This window comes from Mirounga leonina, unplaced genomic scaffold, assembly GCF_011800145.1.
Source record: "Mirounga leonina isolate KUSES-001 unplaced genomic scaffold, KU_Mleo_1.0 Mir_129, whole genome shotgun sequence".
Taxonomy (NCBI): Eukaryota; Metazoa; Chordata; class Mammalia; order Carnivora; family Phocidae; genus Mirounga; species Mirounga leonina.
The window spans coordinates 32,246,776-32,259,448 of record NW_023270323.1 but is presented as its reverse complement, the minus strand read 5'-3'; the positions used below and the strand labels follow the sequence as shown (position 1 = coordinate 32,259,448).

The following is a 12,673-nucleotide window of genomic DNA, read 5'->3' as shown; positions in this document are numbered from 1 at the left end:
TACATGTGAGTGCAGGTTAGTCTAAATCTAACAAATAAGGGATTTTCTGTGTAGTTTATGAGAAAAGGCTTTAGTTACATAAATATTTGTAAAATATCTTTCCATGTTTTAATTTTTTTTAACTTTTAGTAAAACTTCAAATCACATACTTTTATAACTATAATCTTAAATATTAATGATGTAAAATAGGACACTTTAATCAACCTCATTTTTAAATTTTGAATATTTGAAGAGTGATGAAGTTTGGTAGTTTTGTTTGAGGACATATAAACACCAAGTACCTAATCAAGGACTACATTAGAATATATTCCTTCCAAGTTTTGGATGTGGTAACAGGCAAAATTAACAGGCAAACTTGTTCACCATATTGTAGTAATCTTTGATGAAAATTAGAAATGCCATCTTTCAAGAATAATTTTTGAAACTTTAGTGTGTTGATTTATTATTGGAAAGTAGTGTCATAAGTAATATATTTGAAACAAGAGAAACACTGAAAATTCTCCTTTATAAAACCTCACATTATTTTAGTATGTACTGCTCAGCTATAGAATTCTCGAGGAGAGTTTGCATACCTAGACCTGTGCTTGGATAAGTCTATACATTAGGCTATGCTCCCCACAAGTGTAGCCACCATCTGTCACCATACAATGCTATTACAATACCATTGACTATATTCCTTGTGATGTACCTTTCATCCCTGTGACTTATTCATTTCATCACTGGAGGCCTGTATCTCCCACTCCCTTTTGCCTATTTTGCCTATTACCACCCCCACTCCCTTCCCTTGTGTCAAGTGTAATTTTAAATCCCTTGCATTTACAAAAGAAAATCTGACAGCTTTTCACTTTATGTTCCTAGAACATCTCATGTAACACATACCACATTTTGCACAGCACTATAATTATTGGTGAATATACCTTTTAGCATTTATATTTTACTGCAAGTGGTTTTAAAAGGGCTATCACATTTTAGACTTGTGGCCACACTCTCCCACTTGATCCCATAGTGTTAGCACAGTGCGTGGTACATAGAGAAAGCAAAAGAAATTTTATTGGAGATGGAAATGTATTTTGAAGTTAGCCTGTTAAATGCTTTATATCATTAGTAAATCTTTTTTTTTATGAGTAATTTTCTTGTTATGTGTGACTTAATGAGTCTCTAATGCCTTTTCTTGTTTTTACTTCTCTATGTGTTTTTGAGGAGCTTTGTTTCAGAAATGTCTTGAATGGAAATCCCTTTTATGTGAAACTGATTGTTTTGGTAGTTAATAACATATAAATTAGAAAAAAAATCATCCCACAAAGTTTTGTTTTTTTTTTAATGTTAGTATGCAAAATTATTGGTTTATCTTTCTATATGTTATGAACAATCTTGTCTTTGAAATTATCTATTAAAATTTATATATAGTTTAATTATTGCAATTTTATTAAATGTGCCCCCAAATTAGCACATTATTTTGGGGCTGTGGGTGAATGGTAGGCAGGCGGTGATGCTGGAATATAAAAACATGTTACCCTCTTCAAATAATAGCTTCTATTCTTCTCAATTCCTTTCCCCACCTCTGTTTACACAAAAATCATGAAAACAAATTCCCATGCCCAAATCCAATGTGAAATATCCTCATAGACATGGTTTAATGTCCTGCTGTGATACCTTAAATCATTACTATAAATAATATACATTTTCTTCTCCTTTTTTTTTTTAACCCTTTCTATAAAGTAATTTTCTCCCACTGTTTCATCAATGTGGAAATACATATCATATGAAATAAACTATTCTGGATTTCACTAAAACCACACTTCACAGTAGCAATACTCATATTTCACTATGGAAATAATTTTCCCTGTTCCTCTGAAGGATATAATGTTATAATGAGGCTGGTTTCCTTTTTAAACATGTCTTTTCTTTTCTCTTTGTCCCTCTGCTCCTACCTAATATATCCATGCTGTTCCAGGTCCTCCATTCCTCAAAATCTAGTAACATTTTTAAGAAATGCCTAAGTATTTTTTTGGAAACTTGCTACATTGTCCCCTTCCTTTGTACAGTTAATATCCCTAATTATCCTCTTATATTTTCTTGTTTATTTCTACTATAGAAAGAACAAAGAACATTGGTTTAGAATTAGACATTTCGTTTGAAATTCTTGCTGCATAACATTTCTGATTTTCCTCCTCAGTAAACATGAAATGATATTTTCTGCTTTATAGATTTGTATGGAGAATTAAATCAACTGTATAATATACAGAACATTGCTTGGCATATGATAGGTACTAAAATCATGTTTATTCTTCTCTTCTTTATCTTGTGACTTCATTTCCTATGTTCTGTTTTTCCCACTCCAGCGTGAGTTGTGAAAAAATTGTTCTACTTCATCTTCATTCTCAATATCTACATGGTTAATATTTAGTATATATTTTTAAGTAATGAATAAGTAATTCACCTAGTAGCTGCCCACAATTATTTCCAGTGGCAAAGTAGTTCTGTATATATTTATGTATATTTATGTACGTGTTTGTGTGTGTCTGTGTGCTTACACACATCTAATGCCAATTTTTGACACTCATACTCAATGGACATAGAGGAAAGAAAAGACACAGTAACTGAATGTTGAGAGTAGGGAGGCATTGTTTACTAGTTGATGTATCAGTCATTTTTAGTGTCCTTCTTTAAATGTCCATTAATTATTACATGTATGTTAATGCAATTTTAAATTAGCAGTTTTTTTAAGTTATTTTTGGAAAGAGATACACATTTAAGGCAATTAAGAAGAAGTTCTGAAAAATTTCTTGTAAGTCAGAGTGTGAATAAGAAAAAAATGAAAATATTTTACATGATTCCTTGACACATAGTTTCTCTTTTATCTCAACAACTTTTTTTATCACTACTTTTCCTATTTGTAAAAGTAAAATATTATGAGATTGTCTATTGTATGCCTCATTTTCTTACAATGTGTCTGTGAGATTAAAACTCTTTTTTGTGTTCAGATTTAGTGTTTTCAGAATCTGTCTATACAATAGTGACTTAATAAATATTTTTGAGCTAAACTATTGGATGATCTTGCTTCTTATACATGTTAAAAGGCTCAGTAGGATAAAATAAAAAACTAATGCAATGTTTAATAATTTTTAAGGCATAATAACACTTATGTGCTAGACACCGTTCAGGGCAGTACAAATTTTTATGTGTTTTGTAGAATTCAAGATTCCAAATTCTGGCTCATTTAATGTCATATAGACATATCAAGTAATATTACTCACTCCATTAACATAGGGAACTGAGGCACTGAGGGCTTAAGTGAGTAAGTACTGGTAGATCTAGTAATTGATATTGGGTGGTCTTGCTCCAGAATCTGTGCTCTTAATTACCATGCTATAAATAATATTGCCAGAAATTCACATAAATCCGTAATTTTGCCTTATAACTATATGGAGTCTTTACTAAACTATCGCTGTTTTGTATAACCCTTTCCAGAAATTTTTTTAAAATTTATACTCAAAATATTAAATTGTTTTTAAATACGTATCAATCACCAGAAGAGAGAAAGAGACAGAGACAGAGAGAGAGGGAGAGGGAAAAAGAGAGAAGGAGAACGACCTAGTTTGTACTGATTGATCCATTTTAAAGGTGCTGACTATGAAAGACATCCTCAAAATTTGGGTCATGCTCTTCAATATTTTTACTTCTTAAGATAAATCTGTGCAGTCTTTAAGAGAAAGCAGCTATATCAGTTTGGTTCAGTAAAATAACTCTTAATGCTAAAAGTTTTTAATGTCTTATATAGATATTTAAAAATTTTAAGCAACATTTCTCATCTTAAATTGTAAGATCCTGGAGAATAGTTTGCATGTTTTATTCAATATTCTATCCTGTGTTCCTAACCCAGTGCTTTGTATTTCACTGGGCACTCAATAAACTCTTTTGAATGAATTAGCTATGTTTGAGCATAATTAATTAACATAAATCTAGGATCTTCATAGATTAACTTACAAGGATGCTTTGAAAAGTAATACATTCTGAATTGAATATTGGGGCCAGACCCATACATTTAACATTTTTTGTTTGTTTGTTTTAAACTTACAGTAATGGTAATGAATGAATTTTTTCTTTTTACTGTTCTAATGTTAGTATAAATTGTATTTGTGAAAAGTGTATACAAATTAAGTCCCAATTCTATTTATATAGATTAACAAAGTATATAAATCAATTACTAATTTATTATTATCCAAATTGTTGTAGTATATTTATATTAATTTTTCCCGTGAGACTAAATTATTTATTTCAGTCCGTTTGAAGCCTGGGAAATAAACACTGTGTTGATCATGCATAAATAGCATCCTCTAGGTTACTTACCCGTTTTCTATATGATGCCTGTGTAAATTACTATGAAGAAGGGAGGGAGGTTATATAGATATTCTAGTCAGCAGATAAACCTTCAAGGAATTAAGAACAGGAAACTTGCTTTTGATAACCCATTCTTTTTTCCTTGTTTGCAGGATTCAAATTTGGGATATTGGTGTTTCTGTGTTTGAGAAATTTTTTTTTGAGGGATTTTGTTGTTTTTTTTTTAAATCATCGGTCTTGGAATACAGAAGAGGAATCAGAAAGACACTTATTTCATTTCACGTCGTGAACGCTCGCTCTTGAGGCACTCTTACACCCCAGTACACAGCCATGTGGCCATCACAGCTACTAGTCTTCATGATGCTTGCAGCACCAATCATTCAAGGTAAGACCTTTAATTAGATTTTTGTGTGAAGCTTAATTTGTCTCTATTTGCACTAGGTCCTTTCTTCTAAATCTTTACTCAGTGATCTAGCAGCTTTTGCCTACGATATATTAATAGAAGTAAGTTAAAGTAAAAAGACCATAATATGTACCATCAACTGCAATAAATACAACTTTGAATTTGATTTCTGAAAGTAGCTTTTGAAATGTATGTATAACCAATTCTTTGTTATTTTTAAGAACTCTCAGTGTTGGCTACTCTGTTCAATCTTTAATACACAGAATGCAAACTAAACCTCTCATTTAAATGAGAATTATTTTTTCATACATATACTTTTAATGCAAAAAAAAAGCCAAAATGATATGAACATATGCTAAAAGGTAATTTTACTGAAACATGCTAATCAACTCATAAAAAACTATACTTTGTTCATTTAGACATTTTGGTATTTATAACACAAATATGATAGTTAAGAAATGCTATATCTTTGCAAATTTTATAAAAGATAATTATTTATAAATAAGATAAATTCTGTACAACTTAGTATAATATTCATTGAATCTTTCTAAAAACTGGCAAAGTCTACATTTATATTCCTTGTTGACAATTTAAAGTTTTCTACTAATCATCATTGGTTTTGCACTAAGATGAAAATGGTGTAATATAGTCACTATCTCATACATTAATGGTAATTATAGCAAAGAAAGGGACACAGCTATATTTGCCACTCCTTCGGAGGTCTCAGAATAGTAGGGTGTAGCAAGCACCTGGAATCAGTTTTTAGTCTCTTTAGCTCACTTTTGGTTTTTAATTGACTACAAAAAATCTATTATAGTTTATCAGCGATACAGTTCTGAATTTGGCCTATATTCTTGTTTCAACATGAATTATATTCTGCTGTCATTATAAAAACTGGATAAAATACCTTATTTGTCTTTTGATGTTTTCTTCTAAAGTTTCCCTGATTTAACACATTTTTTAAGTAATCACTACAATATAAGGTAGTGCTTTTTTAAGGAAATGAAAGTAAAATGATTCAACCATCTAATTTTAAATGATGTAAATTTGTAAAAACAAATCAAAATGTTTTCTTAATTCATATACTGATGGAGCACTTACTTTCACATACTTGGGCACATATAACATTTTGTGGTATGAGACAATAAAAGAATTATGTCCCTTTAAACAAGTGTTTTTCTAATTATCTGTATACCTAAAGATTATTCTGATTAGGTTTTGATGTTATAAAGATGCCTCACTCATAAGTTTATTTTGAGGATTAAATAAATAGTATACGTAGAGAATCTAGCACAGTGCATGACAAATATATTCAGTGTTTGAACAAGCTAATTTCCTTCATCATACTATCTGCCTCTCTAGTTTATTTCTGTTCTAATAAATTATAACAACCAGAAATTAGCTAACCATGAGAGCGGTTTCATTGCTGTTGATAATCAGGACCGCCCCCCTCTATACACACACACACACACACGCACACACACACACACACACACACACCTCTCTCCAAGGAATTCTGAGAAGTATTTAAAAACTCCTCATAGAGCAAATAGAAAATTGACCTGGTATATAAAATATTTTGGGCGAAAGTAATCTTTTCTGTTGTATGTGAGCTACTTTATCTTATCTTGACTTTGAACCATATTATGCTCCAAAATATAGAAGCTTTCTATTTATAAACTTTATCCTTGTTACCTTGAGTAGGAATTTTAAAACTTCACACCAGAGAAAATATAAGGCCTTCTCTACTGCCTTTGTGATACCACTCTGGATTTGTAAATAGATGGCTTCATATGAATAACCTTTTGGGACCCAGCTTGTTCATAACTAAAGGAATGTATGTACCTCTGATCAGTGCTGATCTTTTAGGATGGACTTTTTTTTAGAGTCCCTAACCATCCTGTCTTAAAGGAATTCCACATAACTTGAAACTTTATAGACAACTGAGTTAAAATGACATTATAGTTACAGAGGGACATACTCTTGTTTCCAAAACATCCCCTGGTAGCATCTCCTTGCCTACTGTTGTTGAGATGTTCAGCTTCATTTGCACTCCTGACCATAGAGAATTAACTTATCTGGGAAAGACTTGAATTGCTCTTTTCTCCAGAGTAAATAACAATGATGACCACTGACTTTTATGGCCATAAACTATAGATGTATTGGTATAATTAATCCTTACAACATTCTCCTGGGTTTAGTATTATTTACTATTACTATCATTATCATTTTTTACAATAAAAACATTGAGATACTGAGCAGTAAAAGAACTTGACTGAAGTAACACAGAGACCCAGAGGAGATTTAAATGAAGGACCTGGCTTCTTGAACTCTGGTCTTTCTGCCCGTAGATAAGCAATTACTATCAAGGCCATTCTTCCCTGCAGAGAATCCCATCTCAAGTCTTCTGGCCATTTGGGAACAGGTGAAACAGAAATGCAGATCCCCTGCTTCTCCCATGTTCTGGACACAGACAGATGAGGCTCTTGAGATGAAATTTCAGCCCTGCCACCTACTAGTTATGCAACCCTGTTACTTGGTAAACTAGTTAACAAATATCCATTATTACCCAGTGTGAGCCAGAAAACCCTGCTAGCTGCCTAAGATATGCTAATAAACAAAAGATTTTAATTCTTCCCTCAAGGAGCTAACAGTAACTTAAAATTTTGTAAGCCTACTTTTTATTTGCAAGAATGAACATTTATTCCACGCAGAGTTATTTCAAGAGGTAGATAAAATAATATATATGTATAGTTTCTAACATAGTGTTTGGCATTTGGTAAATCTTCCTTATATTTTATTTGCCTATCCCTAATTACCTTGAGATGGAGCTAACATTCCGAGCATTAGATAGGGAAGATGCCTACTTACCTGGATTCTCACTGTGCAAATTGAAATGAATTTTTTTCTACTTGAACCTCAGCATTTAAGTTTTTCCAGTAAATTCTTGATACTAGTTTCTATTCAAAATTATTATCAAGCCAGTATGTATGAAGGTTTAGTGCATAATTCTCTCTATATAATAATATAGTATATAATTGTCAGTGGTAGTAGTATATAACTAGTAGTATATAATTGTCAGGGATGCATTTTGTTCATGATTTCCACATGGGTAAAATTAAAAAACTAAGCTAAAGAATTAATTCTGAATAATGTTTACATTAGTTGAATAAGCTCCATATTGTCCTAGAAAGTCTGGCCAGTGTTTAATATAGGAAAACAAAATTAATCAGTACATCCACACTGTATATGTATATATACACAATTTTTAAATTTGGAAATGTCTCTGGTTCTGTGTTTATCTGTCCATATTTTATGTCTCTGTGTACCTCCGTATTTCTCTTTTTCTGTTTTCCATGACTGTGCCCCCTTCCTGTACAGCCATAAAACCCTTATCTATAATGCAATGAAACCTGGCAGAAGTAAAAAGAAACCACTAAAGCAGATGGCCAGTTTTTTGCTGTTAACTAATGTAATGTTGCATGAAGATAAAGGATTTTTTTGTTCTATTGATGTGGTTGGGAGCAAGGGAAAAGAAGGGAATCGGAGAATAATAATCCAATAATAACCTGGGCACTTGGGCGCATTGTGATTGGCAGTAAAGGAATACCAATGTCCAGTGTGATACATGGGCTAGATCTGGTACCCAAGCCATAATGGGTTGGGAGTTGAGAAGGTGGTTGGATTGCTCAGATATCTTAACTGTATCTCCTCTTCATTAAATTGTACTTATGAACTGAGTCACAGTTGAAGAGATAGAAAACAGGATAATTGGAACTTACTGTGGGTAAAGGGGAACAATATATTTTATACTTCTGCATAAAAAATGGGGTCTTAAAAAATTCTTCTATAAGTATCATATGCATACTTTTTTTCTGCAAGTCTATTTTTTAAAGTTGCATGTGTATTTATATATTTGTGGACTTTATAGGCTAACCTGCTTTTTATTATGTTCAAGTAATTATAATAAATAACCATTAGCAGGAACAAAACTGTTGATTATATCCATATATATTTAGTACTCTATGTTTTTGTGTAATTTGCATTTTATTATTAATCTAATTTTACAGTTATAATACCACTTAATGTATCAGTGACTTAAATAATACACATTTTTTAACTTCTAATAAAATGTGAAGCTTGAGAAAACAAAAATACATTTCACTACATAACATCTTACTATATAATTCTCTTTGTGAAGTTATGTTTTATTGATTATGAAAAAGCTTGACTTCTAAGCTCTGCTTAACTTTGTTATTTATAGAAATTAATCATCCTTGGAATGTTTATAATGTTCGCAGGCTAGATAATTTGTAATACTCCCAGTAATATCACTATGTTTATGGTCAAATATGTTTACAAAAAAAAATCTTTGTCATGGTCATGATATATGAGGCTACTGCAAACACATCCAACACCATCTGCATTACCCACTTGGTACTGAATTTCAAAATACATATTTTGTAAGTTAACTATAATCTCTAATATCACAATATAAACCACAAATATGCATGGCTGATAGCTTTTCCTTTGTGAGAACATGTTCAGAAACCTTCCCTACACAGTCGGTATGCAGGTTAGCAGTTGGAAAAGAACTTTCTCTTGCCTTTGCACTTGCAAAATGTGTTATAGATGAATTTTATTGTACTGATACTTTAGAGTAATATGTATATACTTTGAGAGCAAAATAGCATTTTCTTATTTTCAGATTTTATGTCTGACTATTTTAGGATCATATCTTATTTTTTTATATTTCTTGGCCTTGGAATGGACTAGGACTGCAATAGGGTAGATGTACGCTTGATGTAGAGTGAGTTAAAAAACAATTGGATTGCATAACGTATAAATATCTAATTATTTATTTTCCTCTTCTTTGTATTGCTATTGACTTTCATTTTCAGTGTAAGAATAAGTGTTCTCACATGTATAATTTCATATAAGCAGCCATAATACATTTTTCATGCATTTACTTCCTCCATTCTGATTGTAAATGGTTCTTTAATGACCACTCAAAAAATTGAAATGCAATAGTTGAAATAGTCTCATTGATTTGTTATGTAAATAAGAAACAATATATTGTATTATGATCTGTTTTGGCAGTTCAGAATAAGACCTGTTGAAAAATAGGGTTCATTCATTCTCTACTTTTTTTTGAGTTTTTAATTGATAAATTGAAAACAAATACCTTACATTTTGTCAATAATTACATTTTTGCTTTATTTCTATATTTCCCTTTTATTGTCACCATAGCCGAATTAGTTTCTTTAAATATAGAAAATTGTCTTCCTATCCAAAAAAATCTGCCTTAAATGAAGGATTTGATCAAATAAGCTAGACTACTTAGGGATTTGCCAGAAAAATATGCTGGCTGTATTTACACAAGTAATGGATACAGGTCTTTGTACAAAATAGGGTCTCACAATGACATTTGATAAGCTTTCTGTGTTTATTTCATCTACACATAGTTTGTGGTGATTTGGATGTCCTGAAGTCAAGGTTATAGCTTACTGGTAAAGTACAAGCATCTCTATATATCTCATATATCCCTTTGTCATTACCAGTATCACCTACTTTATTCTCAAAGTAACTCTCCTCATACAAATTTAAATCAGAAAGCAAAAATCCAGTAATCCCATGACCCAATGACATAATTAATATTAATGCTTATTAGATTTTTCTTGCAGTCATGTGTGTGTATTCCATTTTTTAAAAAAATGGAATAATGTTAGAAATAAAATTTGTCTTTCATTTTGACTTAACCTTAAAATGTAGATATTTGTGTACTCTATTTTTTTAAAAAATTATAGTATTGTATCATATGAAGAAACCGTTGTTTATCTAACCATATATTACCATATATAACCATATATCTCTGATCAACAGAGAAGGTCATTGATATATTGCCATTACCAATAGCACTATAAAGGAACACCTATATATAAACTCTGACTTTATCTTTGTACCTCTAGAAGAAAATCTCTTTAGAAATAGAAAGTAAAAAAAAAAAAAATGACTTCTTTTTAGGTTTGTCAATAACTATCTTAAATGAGTGTTAATAAATTATCAATGCAACCTTACTTGCTATTAATACAGTTGTTTAAAACAATTCTGCAAGGTTTGGCTACTACAATAATGAACAAAACATAAATAAGAATAAATATACAAATATTAAGATATTATTTGCAAGTGTATAATGATATATTCAGAAAATTCAAGAAAGATAATCTTTCTCAGAATTAATAAGAACATTTTGAGTTCAGATATATGATTCACACATACAAAAATGATTTGAGTCAAAACAGCAATGAATTGTATGAGTTATTTAGTAGATATCATAGGAGGAAATATATAGAACTTATGAGAAAAAAAGTCTAAAACTTTACTGGGAGTTATAAAAGAAGACATGCAATATACTGTGTTCCTGGATGAAAAGACTGAGTATAGCAACATCGACAATATTTCCAAATTATTTTTTATAGATTTTTACGCAACTGCATTCAGAGTACCCATATCAGCTTTTTTATGTAGAAATTCAACAGAATTATTTTAAATATATATATTGAATATTATATAAGAAAAAAGCTAGTATAAATGAAAGGAATAATAAGAAGGCAGTTGCCCAATTGATCATAAAACTATATTATACAAATAAAATAATTAAAGATAAAATCTCAAAATTAGGCAGACTGATCAACTATAAAAATGAGATCCATGAAATAGCACTGTAGTTTATATGTCTGTGTTGCAATGTGATTATAATGACACCTCAGAAAATCAAATGTCTAGGACTAGAAGTAGTTAAGTAGGGATCAAATCAACTGTGTGTGTGTGTGTGTGTGTGTGGTTTCAAATTACATACTATAAAAATTCTGGAGGAAGACCTCTTTGTGTTATCTACCCTAGTGTCCATTTTTGAACAATGTATCAAAGAGTATAAAGTAGGCTGCAGTCACAGTATATTCCTAAATTAATATTGGCTACCAGAGAACGCTTCCTTGTTCACCAAGCATTCCAAGGCACGTAGGTGTTTCTGATCAGGGTGTTTGTGTATGGTGGGAAATAGTGATGGATGTCATTCTTTTGCTCTCACAGTTATACATAGAACTAGTCTAATGGCATGAAGCTTCCAAAGTCATTTTGAGGGTCATTGCCACTCCAGTCTGCAGGAGGGGAGAATGAGCGTTGTGGAGATTCAATGGATATGTTTGGAAGTAATTCACATTACTTCTGCTGCCATTTCCGTTAACTAAAACTCAGCCTCATAGCTATACCTATAAAGGGGTCTGAAAGGTGTAGTCCTTTTGTGATAAAGGAAGATATTGATAAAAGATACCATGTAGCTTTAAAAAAAACTGGATTTAAAGCACTAATATATATTTTTAAATGTATAAATGGAGGGATTTTTTTATGACTTTATTGAGATACATTTAACATACCAATAAGTTACTCATTTAAAGTATATAGTTTATGGGATTTGAGTGTATGCATAATTGGGCAACTGTCAACATAATCAATTTTAGAACATTATCAATCCTCCAAAAAGAAACCCCATACCCGCTGGTGGTCACACCTGGTTTCCCCTTTCCCCAGTCCCTGAAAACCACTAATCTACTTTATATTCCTATGGATTTGCCTATTCTGGACCTTTTGTATCAATAGAATCATACAATTTTTTATCTTTTATGGCTCGATTATTTAACTTAACAGAGAATTTTTAAAATTTATCCTCATTATGGCATGTAATAGTACTTGGTACTTTTTTATTTCCAAATAATATTCCTTTGTCTGAACTTACTACATTGTATCTATCAGTTGATAGAAATTTGGATTATTCCTACTTTTTGGCTATTCTGCAAGTTTTTGTACGGATGTGATTTTACTTCTTTTGGGTGTACACATGGAAGTGAAATTGTTGAGTCACATAATTGT

At 31.1% G+C, this 12,673-nt stretch overlaps 1 protein-coding gene across 1 annotated transcript in view; it reads left to right on the top strand.

The window, feature by feature from the left end:
• Window positions 1-12,673, top strand: part of ADGRL3 (adhesion G protein-coupled receptor L3) — an 811,907-nt gene that overhangs the window by 300,021 nt on the left and 499,213 nt on the right. The window contains exon 3 of the mRNA XM_035004902.1: window positions 4,494-4,726. Within this exon, the coding sequence (XP_034860793.1) occupies window positions 4,672-4,726 (55 nt within the window). The 5' untranslated portion in view covers window positions 4,494-4,671. The remainder of the gene's footprint in view (window positions 1-4,493; window positions 4,727-12,673) is intronic.